Raw genomic sequence first — 17493 nt, forward strand, 5'->3', positions numbered from 1 at the left:
TCATTCATTGTTAGAGTGACTACTGATATAGTTAGATTAATATTTGCCATTTTAAAGACTGTTCTTTTATTTATTGACTTGGTACTTTTTTTTTCTTTTTGGTCTTCCACTCTTTTTCTTCCTACTCTGGTTTCAATTTAGTATTTTGTATGATCCCATTTTTTTCTTGTCTCTTAACGTATCCATTATGTCTTAAAAATTTTCTTAGTGGTTGCCCCATAGTTTATAATATGCTTTTAAAACTAACCCAAGTCAACTTTCATATAATACTATATGCTTCATGTGTAGTTAAAAAACCTTGTAATAGAGTATTCCAAATTCCTCCATTCTGTCCCTTATATAACATTGCTGTCATTAATTTCACTTGTCAATAAGCTATAGTCACTGTACACACCATTGCTATTATTTTAAACAAACTGTTATCTGTTAGATCAATTAATTAAGAAATGAAATATTCTATTTTACCTTCATTGTTTTCTTCTCTAACACTCTTCCTTTCTCTACATAGATCCAAGTATCTGAGCTATACCATTTTCCTTCTCTCTGAAGCAGTTCTTTTAATGTTTACCTGTTCAAAGCAATTCTATTCACAAAATTTCTCTCAATTAATGTTTGGCTGATAAGGTCTTTATTTCTCTTTCATTTTGTAAGGACAATTTTGCTGTATATAGCATTCTAGGCTACCTTTTCTTTCCTTCAACACTTTAAATATTTCACTTTAGTCTCTTTTTTGCTTGCATGTTTTCTCAACAGAAGTCTGATATAATTCTTCTTAATGTGTTATTTTCTATGGGCTCTTTTTGGGATTTTTTTTCTTTGTCTTTGATTTTCTGCAGTTTTAATAGGATATGCTTTATGTGTAGATTCTTTTTGGTTTTTATTCTGCTTAGTATTTCCGGAATTTCTTGGACCTGTGGTTTAGTGGCTGCTATTTAGTTTGGAAAATGTGTATCCGGTATTCTTTCAAATATTTCTTCTGTTAATTCTTTCTTTCTTTTCCTTATGGTATTTCCATTATACATATGTTACCCTACTGTAATTGTACACAGTTCTTAGCTAGTCTTTCAGTTAAAAAAAATTTTTTTTCCCCTTGCATTTAGGTTTGGGAAGTATCAAGCCCACTGATTCTTGGGCCATGTTCATTCTCACAATGAGTCCACCAAAGGCATTCTTTACTTCTGTTATGGCATTTTATATTTCTAGCATTTCCTTTTGATTTTCATAGTGTATCCATTTCCACTTACATAACTCATCTGTTCTTGCATATTGTGCACTTTTCCCATTAGAGCCCTAAGCATAATAGTCATAGATACTTTAAATTCCTTATAATTCCAACATCTCTGCCTTATCAGACTGATGGTTGATTTATCTCATTAGATGTTGTGTTTTTCTTCTAGCATACATTGTAAACTTTTGTTAAAAGCTAGATATAATGTACCAGGTAAAAAGAATGACGGTAAAAAGGTCTTAGTTTGAGGTTTTATGTTTATCTGGCTAGGAGTTAGGTTGTGTTTGCTGGTTGCTGCAGTGGCAGGTGTCAGAAGCTAAAATTTCTTTTAGGTCCTTGTTTTTGTCTCCTCTGTTGTCTCAGGTTTCCTTAGAGATTCTTTCTTAAATTGAGTCTAGGCTTCCAGTTCTTTCAGCTCTAACGTCCTGTTGTTATACGGGAGCCAAGTGGATGTGGTGGCAATATATGCAAGAAGCAGAAGGATTCCATAGTTCTGTGAGATTAGTCTTTTATGGCATCTATGCCGTTGGAATATGACCTTCACATGTGCTTCTCAGTATTTTTCCCACCTCAGATGAGAAAGAAATGCTATAAAGGTTTTGAGTTTGGTATATCATTTCCCTGACACAGAAAGCTACAGGGAGATAGTTTTTGATATTTCTCTTCCCCTTGTTTGGTTACATTCTGGTAAAAAAATAAGTCAGTTAGCTTTAGGTTCTATGGGTTCCGTGATTCAGAACTTCTAAATACAAAGACTGTACAGTCATAGGAACCTTGAACCTGACAATCCTAGAACTTCAGAGTACTACTATTAAAATATTGCTTCCAGAACTTTATGGGATAAGGCTAAAAGTCAAAATCTCTATGGCCCATGGCTCCAACACACCATTTGAAAAGTGCTCTTACAGAAGGGCTACAAAATTTAATCTAGATGGACCAAGGACTATGTGGTTTCTAAGCACTATAATGTCAGTGTGATATATTTTTCCAGTTTCCAAGTAAACAAAAAAGAAACAAACACCTGTAGCCTCAGGAAGGTTTATGATCTGAAGGGACTAAGGTTTTGCTTTGTTTTGTTGCCTCAGATTTTATCATACCAGAATACTCTAGCTCAAGGGTTTTTATGACTCTTGGCCCTTTTGAGACCTGGAGTTTGGTGGTTGAGGATCTTGATAGTTTCAGACCCCATTGACCAATGTTTCAATGTTCCTAGAATTCTATGCCTCCAGGTCTACATAGCCCCTCATGTGTAAGGTACAAGGACCCTAGGTAGGCCCAGGCCTATAAGATCCAAGAGTGATGGGATACAAGGGTCTCTGTTCCAAGGGAACCACAGTTCCAACACTCTCTGCTTTCTGAGCCTTCTAAAACAAGAGCTATGAAAGGTTCTCAGGGTCCTTGTTACCTGCATCATCTTGGTACCAAACATGGAGCCTCTCACGTCAATAATGAACACCACGTTTTTCTCAACAGATGGGAGGCCTCTGGGAGCAAAGTAATGAATAAAATAGCCACCATAAATCTGGACCAAAAAAAAGAAAAGAGAGAGAAACCAACAAGAATTGTGAAAGCCAGTCTAGATCAGGTCCCTACTTATCTCCAAACACCCTGCTCTTCTCCTTCCTAAGCCTTGTCACTGTTTCTAGCTAAACAGGCATTTGTGCGATTGCTTGTTCAATGTCCATCTCCTCCACCACAACTGCGTCTCTGCTGTTCAGATTGTCAGCCCAAGGCCTGCCCCAGAGCTGCGGAGTGAATGAGACTGGCTTGTGGCCCAAGGTTCCAAGGATCAGGATCTCTGTAATGTGAGAGTTCCTGTCCATGAGAGCCGGGCTTGCACAGTCTTGAGGGCCCCTAGGGACATTTTGCCTGGGCTCCAGGAACTGTAAGTATTGTTTTAACCTCCCTCTGTAGAGTGAGCCTGGGGGCCAGCTCCATTGCTGCCAGGGGCTGGGAGTTAGCAGGGCCTCCCTCTCCTCCTTAAGCCTCCTTTCTGCTGTTGCTGGGCAGAGTAGGGAGGGAAGGAGGAAGCAGAGGCTGAGTGAGCTGTTTGTTCAAATGGCGTTGGTTGGACCAGGTGCAGAGGCCTTGGGCTGTTAAGGATGTGATTGGCTGCTGACCTCCTTCCCCCACTCCATCTCCCACTCTGCAGAGCCTGGGGGCTGGGACAGCTGAGGGAAGGGGAAGGGGCTGCTGGGAGGAACCCCAGGACCAGTGTCAGCACAGCCAAGGGAAGTACCGGCTTGCTAAGGATCTGTGCTGGCCAGTAGCCCTGGACCTGCTCTGGGATAACCAGCTTATCCTCCTCTCTGCCATTTAGGCACTCTCTGATCAAATGGCTGGCCACACTATTCCCTCCTCTCTGGGTGGGGGAGTGGAAGGAGATGGAAGGATATCTTGCTCTACCCTCCCACCCCAGCCTTTGAATTAATTCACAAGTGCATGTGGAGGCTCTATCTTCACTTTCTCCTGAACTCTATCACAGTCCAAAAGGCCTGGGTCGACCATCCTGCAACTGCCCAAGACAAAGGCAGAGCCCAGGTGTCATCCTGTTCCTCCCATACCCTAGTAGGTGAGAGCTTCTGGGAAAATGACACTCCTGCTTATCTGTGGTCTCAGGCTCACTGGTGACCCCACAACTCACATCCTGTAAGCCAGAGTCATGACCCAGGTCACCAAGCTCTTGCACTCCCCTCAGCTGTCGTGTCACCCCACTCTCAAGAAATGTCTCCCGTCCTTCCCCGTGAAGAAAATTAAGGGCACCAGGCCATATCCCTCAGACTACCCACCCTACCCTTGCATAGGGTCCACATACCCATACACCTCTTCCTCTACTTAAGGACAAAATAGTCTTGTCCCAGACCCCACGCACTCCCAGCCTCCAGCACCTCCTCCACCAATCAGGATCCTTCTACTTCTCTCCAATCCACCCCACAAGCCCTACTGGGTCTTCCTAAGAATATAAAAATTTTTGTCTTTTCCATCTACTAAGACAACCCCCACTGATCCCAGTTCCACTAAACTCCAAACCAGCTTCCCTCCCACTGCAGCATCCACAATAATGAAACCATCATCTGCAATGGTCTTCTCACCTCCAGTTCACTCATCCACACACCCCAGACTGGCTCCAGCCCCAACCACGCACTGACCCTTCTCTCACTTATGGCAACAATGAGTAGCTGGTTTCCAAACCCAATGGGTTTATTTCGATTCTCATTGGACTGCACCTCCCTGAGGTAGTCCACAATTGGTGATAACTTATGGTCCCCAGAAGAATCTTTTCCCCTGGCATTCTGAGGTGGTGAACTCTCCCTATTGTCCTACCAGCTCCCTGGCCCATCTGATTCAGTCTCTTTCGTGTTCTCCAACTTTACCCCCTCTTCCCTAAACAGTGCTTCCCAATGTTTTTCAGTCATGGCGTGTAAAGAAAATTATCATGTTTGTATAGCAACAATGGAGGGAAGAGGTGGGAGTACAGAGCTCTGAGCAGGTTACTGGCAGTTGTCAGGGCTGTACACCCCAAGGGCTGAGGAGACCAGTAGCTCCTGACTGGGAAGCACTGCCTTAGCAACTGCCATCCTGGATCTGCTCTTACAGCTCTATACATTCTTCCTGGGTCACCTCCTTAGCTCTCTTGGGTTCAACCCCTGAATCTGCACTCTTGTCCCCACATACATCTCTTTCCTCAGTCCAATTCTTTCCACTCTTACCCTTCCACAGATGCATACCCATTCACTGTTGCACCTGTTCCCTTGGATGTCTGAAGATGCCTCCAATATATCCTGCCCAAACAATAAATTTGTATCTTGCCCTCAACCTGCCCTTGTGTGTCATCGTCATTTAGAGTCACTGTCATCCACATGGTCACTCCGTATGCAAACCTGAGTGTCACACCTGAATCTTCCTGTGCCTCTCACTCCCCACATCCAAACCACCACCAATTCCTGCTGGCTTTATCTGCTGGATATGTCTCAGGTGAACCCCTCCTTTACATCCCAAATTAACAAAGCCCAAATTCAGGACTTCTCTCTCTCTGGTTTCCTTGCTTCTGTTATGGCTCTTTTCATCTATGTGTCTTTTCTACAGCTGCTCACTCTGAGTCTTTCCAAACTCAAACCTCATAATGTCAGTCCCTCTCATGATTCCCTGGTCACCTCCAAGAAAAATTCCATGTTTTTTATCATGCCCCTGCAGCACTTGTGGCCTTCAGTCTCATCTCTTATCACTTCTTATGCCTCAAATGAATGTTCCAGGAACACCAACCCACTTGTAGTTCCCTACACACCCCTGGATATTTCCAGCCTCCATTCCTTGCATCATGCAGCCCCAGTTGGCTAGAATGACTTTCTCTTCTCACAGCCTTGCCCTCAACTTGGTAATTTCTTTGCATTCTTTGAGATCCAGTTCAGTCTTTACTTCCTTCCGGGAGTCTTCCCTGCCTACCTTCTCCCCTCATGATGGCTTCCATCATACCTTATGTTGTCACTGAAAGGGCACTTCTCATCTTGTGACTGTGTAGTTTCACTTGGAGACAGTGAATAGGATCTATGCGATTCACTTTGGGGTTCCCAACATCAGCCAGCAGTGCTGCTGGGCTGGGGAGCAGCGTGCTGGGTGGAGAGGAGTTCACATATGAATGAAAGAATAAATAAGTGCCTGAGGAGAGGTGTGGCCAAAGTACTATTTTAGCCCAGAGCAGAGGGAGGAATTGTGAGTGGGGTGAGGTCACCAGGGAGGTGGTGTTTGAGCAAGGTTTAAGGATGAGGAGGGCACTGACCAGTGGAGAAAGGAGAGAGAAGACATTCCCAGGGCAGTGGATAATAAGAGCAAATGCTCAGGCAGAAATGAGTGGCAGGCTCAGGTGTTATTGGAGAATGGTGTGAGGTGTGGTGTAGTGCGGGGCAGCTGGAGGGTGATTTGTGTGCTGGAGGTGGCGAGAGGTGTGGCGGCAAAGGCAGGCTGGGACCAGACATCTCAGGCTGCCGTGCAATCCTTGTCGTCGAGCCAAGGGTCTTGGATCAGTGTTCTACCCCTCTGGTAGAGCATGGGACCTCTGCATGCTCTTCATGAGTCTGTGAACTCAGAATTTAAGGGCTCTCTGTGCAGGAAGATGACTCAGGTGAAGCAAAACGAATTTTTAAAACTTAGACACAGCGAGTGAGCAAGTCCAAGAGAACCTGAGAGTATCAGAGCTGCAGAAAGTGTGAGAGCCCATGAGTGAGAGACCGATTACTGGCCTGTGGTTCACTTTCCAAAAGGTTCACTTAACCACACTGTTAAGAGTGGGCTATGGCCTGATTCAATTAGGAATGCATTCATTTAGAGCTTGATTCTGTGTATGCAGTTTCAGGGCTCCAACCTTTTGGGGGAGCACATGTGCCTCTCAGCGTGTGAAGTCATTTGTTGCTGCACATCATCCTGTCTGCATTCCCTAGTCCTCACTGATCCATAGAGAGAACCAAATTAGCAACTTAGGACACCAGATCATTGTCCAGGCCTGTCTTACTCCAGAGTCCATGCTCTTTCCATTCCCCAGCTCCCTTACCCGCACATCTCCAATGATGTCCTCCATGACTACATCGTACTGTACCACGAAGTCAGCCATAATGCTTGAGCTGGAGAAGGCAGTTTGGTCTTGCAGTGTTGGGCAGAAGGTGATTTGGACACAGGTCTCTCCCTTCTCAATCTTGGTGGATGAGGATGAGTCAGCCTCACCTGTATGGGTAGGGAGGGGAGGGGTAGGGTGGCATGGGGAGCTCACCATGCAGAAATCCAGGTAAAGTGATGCCAAAAGGGGCAATATCTGGGCACAGTGAGAGGTAACCCTGCACCACCTGCTGCTCCTCCTACCTGCAATGCCCTGCCACCTGCTCAAATGCCACACTCCTCCAAATCCTACAACCAGCTCCTCCTGCTCTGCCCCTTCCAGCAAGCCCAGCCCGACAGACCCAACTGTCCCCTCAGCTCCCAGGCTCTGGCAATCTGGCTCACTTTGTATCCCTCCTGGGGCCCAGTCTGGAGGAATGTCATGTCCCCAGGTAGACCAGGGTCCTGGGTCTCCTCCCAGAGAGGCCATGTGGTGTGTATTGTGGAAAGAGACAGACATGCAGACAGGGCCTACCTAGGTCTCCTCCCATGCCCTTTAGTGCTGTAGGAAATTGCACTCTAGCAAGTTTCTCCTCTGGGATAGAATTTCACGTGCTTTCTTCCCGATCTGCCTTCTGAATCTCGGAATCACTTGTGTGAATAGGCCTTTTAGCACCTCATGAAATCACACATGAATTACTGATCCCGGATGTTTGCTGAGCTGGCCACAAGATCAACTTTTCTGGAATTTCAGTCCAAGACAAATATCCATTTAGGCATGTCTCCGTGCCTCTTCCCCGCCCCCACCCCCTGAAAATGGAAACTTGGGAATTCTGCTCCCCTCCTCTTCCCTGCTGCAGCTGTCAGGAAGCTTAGGGGCAACCTGAGCCCCCATACTCTGAGGCGCCTGCTTACATACATTCCCTTGGCTTCCTTCCTTTCAGAGATCTTTGTTCTGTTTATCCCCACAGGATTGGCTCTACCCTCTGTTTTAACCTTTAAGGAGAAGGGGGAGGGAGCTGCCATTTTTAGCTCAGGGCTTAAGAGCACAGGCTCCAAGGACTCTGATGCTGCCTGTGGGCCCCTGGACAAGTTATTCACACTCTCTAAGCCTGAGCCTCCTCATCTGTAGCAGTGGAATGATAATAGCCCCTATTTCACAGACAGGGTTTGTGGGGATTAAATGGCACCATTTGCATGAAGCATTTGGAACCACACCTGGATCTTAGTAAGTACTCGATAATGCTAATGGTTACAGTTGTCATCACATCTTCGTTACTCTGTACTGCTGATTCTCAAGGAGGAATTTTCTTAAATTCTCAGAATGGTCCTGGGCTGTAGGTGGCTTCTCCCCATTGTACAGGTGGGAAAAGTGAAGCAGAGCAACCAAGTGATTTGCCTGTGGTCCCACCTTAGGGGAGGTCAAAGCTGGGATTTGAACCCACGTCTGTGAGTCTGTCTCTCTCCTCTATGTCCACCACACTGTCTGTCTGGGTCAGCAGGGTCAAATTAGGCAGGACCTCCAAGCTAAATAGTTTGGTGAGGGTGGCCACATGAGGTGGGCCATTTCTCTATGCCTGTTCCCTCATCTTGGATAGGAGGTGTGTAGGCCAGCTCAGTGGTTATTTCCATGCTTGGGCAGACGGATCTCAAATTCAAATTGTAACTCATTACAGATTCTTTGGCCCTTCCTCAATCTACTGAAGTGGAAAATAGAAGGTTGGGGCCCAGGAATCTGTATTTCTATCAGCCGTCATAGTGATCCTGTTTTAGCTGGTGTGGCCTTCAAACACCTGTAGGTGAATTTTGAAGCATGGCTGGCAGCCAGGACATCTCTGTGGCTTACAGGACCTGAGATGGTATCCTCAAGGGCAGCCTGTACTTCACAGTGTCCTCCCATTGCCCTTACATTCTGTGGTGATTCTAGTGGAAAGCAAGATTTAGCCAGTGTGCCTTTGGCACCCTGAACATTGTCAACACATGGTTTCTTGATGCCCACCCAGCAATCCCTACCCCAATATTTGTTTTTTCATTAGGGAAATCCCAACTCTGGAAAGTTATTGTTCTTCCTGGTTTCAAACAGCTTTCAAAGTATCAGATCATGTTTATAACCCAAATATCTTCACCTCCAAACATGCTCTCTTCTTATGATTGCAGAAGGGTCTTCTCAGTGTGCACCAGGTAGAAGTGGTACTAGAGATCCCAGGGTAAATGGGCAGGTTTTATGCCAGGAAGACCAGTCTGACAGTTGACCTGTGGTGTACCCACATACCTGTGTGTCTGTTGCTGTGCAGGCAGCTGGTCCTCAGATGTGGTATGTGAACATAGCCAATGCCCATCCTTTCTGACACTGTGATCTCTACACTCAGCCTTCTTACCAAGTGGCCAGGCTTCAGGCTCACCACCAGCTTGTACTGGTCCTGGTGCCACTGCAGCATCTCCTCGAAGGCCAGGGAAAAAGGTCACCTCTGTGCCTGCTTCCAGGCTGATGGAGATGCAGAACTTCTCTGATTCCTAGTCCCTGGGCAAAAAAGGAGAAGGGTGGAAAGTGAATAGTATTTCATGAGTGGGGAGCAGGGTTATTAGATGACCCAGTTCTGTCCACCCCACTGTGGCCCCAGAAGATCTGACCAGGTTTCTAGTTCAGCTGAGCCCGTCATCTACAGTTTGTCATCCACTCTTTCACTCATAATCTGTCTCTTTACTCATTCACCTTTCTAAATATTCTGCTTAAAAAATTCTGCCACATGCAGTTTACCCAAAAGGAAACTCTGTAGATAAAAATCTGAAAGTAGAGTTGTACAATAAGGGGCTAATGATTTGTTTTATAAAAAGAGTTTTTCCTGTACACACAATACCTCTTCCCTTTCAAATAGCCTCTCATACCCACCGCTCCCCCATGCTTTGGGCTAAATTTATTTATATGGCATTAATTCCTTAGTGTGTATTAACCAAACGTAAAGTTTACGAGCTTTATGAAACGTTTTTTGGAAGCTGGGAGAAAACATTGAAGGAAGACAATACATTTCTGCCACAAAATGGATCTCAGTTAGGAAACAGGATTCAGTATAGAAAAATCTCACTTGAACATGACCTTACTGGAAAGTGCCAGTTCTTAGATAAGCCACATCCTGTTGGCAGGAAGAAAATGAAAATGGTGAAGTAAACTCCCATTTATTGAATTCCTACTGTCTAGCAGGTTTTGATATTCATTAAATCTGATCTTCTTCATGTAATCCTATGAAGTAGAGATCATTGTCCCCACTTTACAGAGGTAGAGTCTGAGGCCCAGAGAGAATATGTGTAAGCCCCTGACCACTCAGCTAAGATGAACCTGTCATGTTGCAGACTGAAGGGAGCCTTACCTGATGCCTACATGAGCAGCTGTCTTTCCCTGCTAATGGGATTCCTCATAGATTTTCTTTACCTGGTGCTTCTCTTTGACTTCTGTAACATAGACTTTATTGTGGATTGTCTTGATGAAGCAGGAAAGAGGAAAGATAGACAAAGACAAAGGGAGGAGAAAAAAAGAGATGGTCAGAGACACAGAAAGAGACATACAAAGATGACAGAGGAGGAGGAAGGGGGATGGTGAGAGAGAAAAAGCAAAATAGTACCATAAAGCCAGAATAAGAGAAGGAACAAGAAAAGAGAGGACAGGACAAGCAGATAAAACCAGATGAAGCAATTTTCATGATCTCTATTTGTCAGATGGGGAAATAGAGACCACACAGATGGCATATGGTGGACCTGGTGTTCAGAGTTTTATGTTTTCTAAAGTGTTGAATGAATTCCTTGTTTGGGCACATAAAATAATTTTGGGTGGGACACAACTGAAAATTTTTATTATAATTGTTACATATGTATATAATATGCATTAAAAATATAACTAGCACATTGAACACATGAGCTCACAGATATTATTGCTTATAAGATTAATTTAGGTAATCATATATATTTAAAGAAAGTATATTAAGTAAGTAATATGAGGGGAGGTAAAGTCCCTAAAAATTGTGAAAGCAGAATGAAAATTGCTGCAAAGGCATCTAGGCCTAACTGGGGAGGGGGCCTTGACCTCAGGGACTCAGAAACTGGTGGGATACTAACTCAGACTGACTTACCCCTGTTTTTCCCCATTGCTCTAAGGGATGTAATAAGGTATTAAGGAGTTCAAAGAGAGAAGGGATCATTTTTGCCCAGGTCTTCAGGAAAGAATCCTAGAGGAGGTAGACTTGGTGCTAGGCTTGAAAGATGGAGGATAGATGTTCCTCAACAGTAGTGTCTTCTCAGTCTCCTTTGCTGGCTCCTTCTCTTTCTGACCTCTAAATCTTTGGGACACTCCAAGGCTCTGTTCTCAATCCTCCCATTCCCTTCCTCTATTCTTTCTACAGTCACTCTCTAGGTGAGGTTATCTAGCCCCATGGCTTTAAATATTTATACGCAGATGACTCCCAAATTGTATTTCCAGTGTAAACCTGTCGCCTGAACTCCAGACCTATGTAACTAATTGTTCACTTGACATTTCACTAGAATATCCAATAGGCACCCAAAGTCTAACATATCCTAAACTGAATTCCTGGTTTCTCCCCTACCTCCCAAATGTACCACCCCCCTGGTCTTTCTTATCTCAGGAAATAGTTATTCAGATGAAAATCTTAAGAGTCATGCTTGACTACCCTCTTCCTCTCATACTCCATATCTAATCCATCAGGGAATTTTGGCTCTATCTTTAGATATTTTCACAGTCTCACTCCTGCAATTTCTATCCTGGTTCAAACAACCAACATCTCTTGCTTGGAGAAACACAATAACCTACTCACAGACCTCCCTCTTTAAGGCCTTGTATCCATATTATTTGTTCTCCACACAGCATTCAGAGAGAACCTGTTATATCATGTGCCTTCTTTGCTCAAAACTCTGTGGCTCCTGTCTCAACTCAGAGTAAAAGCAAAATCCTCACCAGGGCCACTCACTGTGACCTCTTTAGCCCTATCTACTCCTACTCTTCCCTTCATTCATTGTGTTTCACCCACAGTGGCTTACCTGCTGTTTCTTGAATTTATTCAGCACACTCTTGTCTCAGAGCCTTTTCAATGACTGTTCGCTTTGCCTGGAATGCTCTTCTTCCAGATCTTTGCAAGTCTTATTCTCTTCTGTCAAGTGTTTGTTCAAATGTCATTTCCTCAAAGAAACATTGTTGACCACTCTAAAATAGCACGCTCTTCCTCACTGTCCATCTCCCCTACTCTACTTTCCATATCTTTGTAGCACTGCTCATTCACAAACTGACATATATTTCCTGGTTTATTTTTTCCTTGTCTGTCTTCTCCACTTGGCCGTGAGCTTCTTGAGGGCAGAGATTTTGTCTGTCTTACTTGCTGCTGCCTGGAATATGGCCTGAAACACAGCAAGCACTCAACAATTTTTTGTGGAACGGGCATTCTGGACAGACAGCAGGAAAACACAGGACGTGTTTCAGAGAACAAAAAATATTTAGTTAGATTTGGCTGGAGCAAAAGCACAGAGAAAGGTAGTAGGGAGAGAAGTTTGGAGTGGTTGGCTAGGACTAGAGAATAGACGGCTTTGAACACCAGACTCAGTGAGATCATATTGGCAGTGAAGACTTGCTATGGAGAATGGGAAGTCATGGATAAATCTTAAAAAGAGGGGAGATGGGTCAGATCTGGCTTTTGAGGAGTAATAGTTTGGTGTCCTAGAGAGCATTAGTGCAACTTGGTGAGAAGCAGAAACAACAGTCTCCATTTTACAAATGGAGAAAGTGAAGCACAGATATTAGGAGTTGAGGGGAGGGTGAAGTTACTTGACCAAAGCAGCAACTTTCAGTATCACTTGAGAAGTATACACAGTCTGCACAAGAGACCAGTCAGGGTAGGGAAGTGTTTCTAGGCAGCTGAAACAGACTGTGGTTGAGACTGGGCTAGTGTAGGGGTGGGCTGAGCTGCTACTGCTCCAAGTGTCCTGAAGGGGTGTGAGGGTGTAGGGTGGAACTTGTCTGGCAACAGCACACTGGGGCCTCTGTGTGTGTGCTGCCTCCAGCAAGCATACTTTCCACAGAGTCTGCCCAGGAACATTTCCTTCAGCATGCTTCACCTAATTTTTAAAAAATTCTTTTGTTTTCTTTTTTCTACTGAAGCAAAAATCCAATTCTGCCCGACTGCTTGGCCTTTGTTTCATTTGACTAACAACCTCTCTGGTTAGACCCTGCACTTCAAATCTATGGTGGAATTTTTTGCCTTTGGATCCCCTGGGTCCCCCACATGCAGTGATCCTGATCCCTTCAAATCTTACCCATATGGAAATCCTGCTTCCAGGAACCCCTCTTTGACTACCTCAGCACCTATCTCCTGAACTGCCTGGCTAAGGTCACACATCTTTCACCTCTTCCAAACTTGTCTCTCCCTAGGGGAGTGCCATCTGTCCATCAAGACCAGGGGGTTCCTGATGACAAAGCCCAAGCTCCAGGGCTGCTACTGAGGCTTCCAGATTACAAAGGCTCCCACAGGTGGTGGGGTCTGAGCAAAGGCTGAAACTCAGTCTGTGCTGGGTTCACTCATATGCCAAATCCGAGTCCCTCTCTTGAAAGCCAGGGGCCTTTTTCAAATTCACATTAAGGTGTTATATGGGGTAAGGAGGCCCCACTAAGTTTTCCCATATCTGCTGCTCCTCCCACATTTATCATCTCAAAGAAAGCACTGTCATCTGCCATACCAGATCAGACAAGCTGAAATCAGGTTGTCACCCTCTGTATTTATTTAACTGTCTGTGCACATCAGCTTCTTTCTCCTTCCTGATGGTCTTACAAATCCCACTGCCACTGCACTGCTCCAGCCATCAGCATCCCTCTTGTGAATGCTGCCCCAGTTTCTTTACTGAGCTCCCTGCTTCTCAGCTCCCTGCTCCAGCCAACCCCCACTTCACTCCTTGCTTAAAACCATGCCATGTTGCCTCATTATGGGCCACAGTTATTTCTAAATTGGGGTGCACATGCTTTGGGGAGTGCTGGAGACAAATCATGAAAGAGTAAGAAAAGAATATTAACATTGCATACATGGGGCTTTTACTTATTCTTTATTTATACTTTTGCATATGCTTCATAATGTGCTCAGTAGTATATTTATGTGATTTATATATAAATTAATAAGTACACATATTTGGGGAGTACATGATCAACTTTTTCCTGTGGGTGTACAAACACATAAGATACTTTGGACACCATCAAATAAGGGCCAGGTACTTGGTCTGGTACTGGCAATCTGCCACCACCTAGTTTTTCCTTACCTCTTCAGTCTCATTTCTGACCATTCTCTACCCCTGCTAGTACCCTACATTCCAGTGATGCTGAAGTACTTGCAGACCCCCAATGAGGGAACATTTGCTCCTGTACTCCTTCTGCCTGGATTCCCCACCCCTGCCCTCACCTTGCTGGCCTGGTGAACATCGCATATTTCAAGCTTCAGTTTAGGTATCATCTCTGTGGGGTTTTCTCCAACTGCCTGGGGTAAGGAACTGACCATGTCTCCTGGTAGACTTCACTATTCCTACTATCCCACATTCATACTTCTCTTTCTTCCCAGCATGCTTTATTAAAATTATCTCCTTCCTTTTTCATGTTCCCATTAGTCTGTGACCTCTGTGGGAGCAGGGAATGTGGGCAATTCATCTTCTCTCTGTGCTACCAAGCGCAGTGCTAGTCACAGAGTCAGCATCAGGAAGTGTTTGCTAAAAACATAATCAAGCTAATATTATCAAGGACTTATGTGCCTGGCACTGATTTTGGCATATATTTTCACATATATTAACTAATCTAATTCCTGCAGGTGGGTTCTAATTTTATCCCCAATTTAAAGATGTGTAAAATGAAACTCTGAGAAGTGAAGTGACCTGTCAGTCCCATAGCTTGGTTTAGGCAGGATTCAAACTCAAGAAGTCTGATCTCAGAATGCATGCTCTTTATCATTATGCTTTGCTGCAAGAACAACATAAGAATGAATGAATGTATGAACAGATGAATAAAATAGTGAGTTTGGAAGCAGACTTACATAGTAAAATTAGAGAAAAAGGCAAGGCGAAGCAGATCTAAGTCAAGGATGGCTTTATGTGCCACAGCATGTGGATTGAACAGGACAGAGGTGACCAAGATATGGGCATAGTGGGAAACAACAGTAGATTTCATGGAATAGCTTGTCATCAACAGCTAGGAGAGACGATACTAACATAGGATAGGTGGACTCTATCCTTGGCCTACATGTACTAGTACTTGGGAACCCGGTACTCCTGGACAAGCCTCAGGTTACAGATGGAGAAACTGAGGCCCAGAGAGGGAAAACGGCCTCTGTCATTCATTTCCTGCATCTGCCTCATATTTCAATAAGCTATAGCAAATCTCAGAGCCAAAGATTCACAGAAGAGCAAAAATCAAGGGGCCACTGGATGAGTGTTTCTCTAACTTTAATGTGCACATGAATTTCCTGGAAATCTTTCTTAAAATGCAGATTCTCTTTCTGCAAGTCTAGGGTGGGGCTTGAGATTCTGCCTAACAAGTATGCTGATGCTCCAGGTTCATGGATTTTACCTTGAGTAACAAGGCTTTAGAATATGATGGAGAAGCTGTCATTCATCAAGCTCTACTCTGTGGAAGGCACTGTGATAAGTATATATACTTCTTCTTCTTTAGGATCTCAGGTGTAAAGATCACACCTGATAAATTCAATCATGCACTGAAAGTACAATAAAGCATTTGGCATCCATGACCTTATTTAATCCTCACATTGACTCTATAAGCTGGATACTATTACTGTCCACATATTATGGGTGTGTTGACTGGGCCCAGAGAATGAGGTCATACAGAAAGTAGGATATTCATCTTCTTCCTCAACTTTCCCAAAGCTGTGATCTCTCCATCTACCCATGCAGTAACATACATCTAATTTATGCTCAGTGTGAGGCTGTGGGAAATGAGAGCATTTGGGATCAGATGGACCTAGGGTCAATTCTTGTTCTTCCACTTCCTGATTGTATCTTAACTTCTGAGCCTCTGCTTCTTCCTCTATGTGATGGGGATAATAATAGAGTGGTGCTCATGGACATGCTGTGAGGACTAATTTAGGTAACTCTAAAACCCCTGGTACAGCACCTGGTATGCTCTCAGCAAATTAAGTCTTTTCTCTGATCTTAGCTACTCAGTCATTGGACTGAGAAAAAAGACTGAATAACCTTCCCCTATTCCCCACAAGAAGATGATTTTCTTACAAATCCCAGAGCTTTGTGCCCTCATTCCAGAATTGACCTTTGTGCTTGGTGAGTGAAGGCCAAGAGGTCCTTGGTATGTCAGTTCAAGGAGAATGAGCAGTAAAAAGCTGACACAGGTGAGGTACCTCCACCCAGACATGATGCCACCTGTAGCCTGGATCTGTTGTTCACAACCAGAAGGTCTGATCCCAATCTCCAAACTCTTGCTCTTTTATACCCTCAGGTATCCCTTCTCTTGAAAGGGAGGGACTATGCTGAGGATGGAGAAGGCTCTGAATGTAGCATTGAGTCTCACACAAGCCAGGGTTGTTCGAGAGCAGGGGCTGGCATTTTGTCTGGAGAAGGGCCAGTTCCATACCTCTCTTTCCCTCCTCATCCAGCTGTAAGATGAATGGAAAGTAAACATACTAGAATGCTGAGTCTGTCTCTTTGCTGTGTTGGCTTAGCATATGGTTTTACTTACCTATACACATTCTCAGAAGCCCAGTAACTGCTGCCAGAGAAAGGTTGCTTAGCATTGATCATCTTTAAAAGGTAGCAGATATGAGAGGGATTGGTGGGGCAAGACCCCAACTCTGGTCCTCTTTGGCACTGACTTTAACCTTGAGACAGGAGAGACTTACCTATGGTCCCATAACTAATTATGGGTCCCATAGGCATGGGACTTACAATCTCCAGAATAGCCAGAGGCCAAGACAGGCTAGGGCAGGACTAAAAATATAACAGTGGTTCAAAATAGACCACCTGGGTTTGGATCTCACTTCTGCTACTTACTGACAGTGTAATGTTAAGCTAGTTAATTAACAGTTCTGTAGCTTCAGTTTCCTCATCTATAAAATGAGGATATAATGATAAAGGCTTGACATCCAAAATATATAAAGAGCTCACGCTCCTCAACAAACAAAAAGCAAATAATCCAATTTAAAAAAATGGACAGAGGAGATGAACAGGCAGTTCTCCAAAGAAGAAATTCAGATGGCCAACAGACACATGAAAAGATGCTCCACATCGCTAGTTATTAGAGAAATGCAAATCAAAACCATGATGAGATATCACCTCACACCAGTAAGGATGGCCACCATCCAAAAGACAAAGAACAACAAATGTTGGCTAGGTTGCAGAGAAAGGGGAACCCTCCTACATGGCTGGTGGGAATGTAAATTAGTTCAACCATTGTGGAAAGCAATATGGAGGTTCCTCAAAGTGCTCAAAATAGACTTACCATTTGACCCAGGAATTCCACTTCTAGGAATTTACCCTAAGGATGCAGCACTCCAGTTTGAAAAAGACAGATGCACCCCTATGTTTATCGCAGCACTATTTACAATAGCCAAGAAATGGAAGCAACCTAAGTGTCCATCAGTAGATGAATGGATAAAAAAATGTGGTACATATACACAATGGAATAT

The 17493-nt window shown here is 44.2% G+C and overlaps 1 protein-coding gene across 1 annotated transcript in view; it reads right to left on the reverse strand.

Moving 5' to 3' along the window:
• Nucleotides 1–16223, reverse strand: part of ITIH6 (inter-alpha-trypsin inhibitor heavy chain family member 6) — a 36744-nt gene extending 20521 nt beyond the window's left edge. Inside the window, 7 exon segments of the mRNA XM_037010323.2 lie at nt 2634–2750; nt 6774–6943; nt 9087–9273; nt 9275–9335; nt 10180–10289; nt 14871–15029; nt 16122–16223. Of these exon segments, the coding sequence (XP_036866218.1) occupies nt 2634–2750; nt 6774–6943; nt 9087–9273; nt 9275–9335; nt 10180–10289; nt 14871–15029; nt 16122–16223 (906 nt within the window).
• Between the last annotated feature and the right edge of the window lie 1270 nt (nt 16224–17493).

Source organism: Manis javanica, chromosome X, assembly GCF_040802235.1.
Source record: "Manis javanica isolate MJ-LG chromosome X, MJ_LKY, whole genome shotgun sequence".
NCBI lineage: Eukaryota > Metazoa > Chordata > Mammalia > Pholidota > Manidae > Manis > Manis javanica.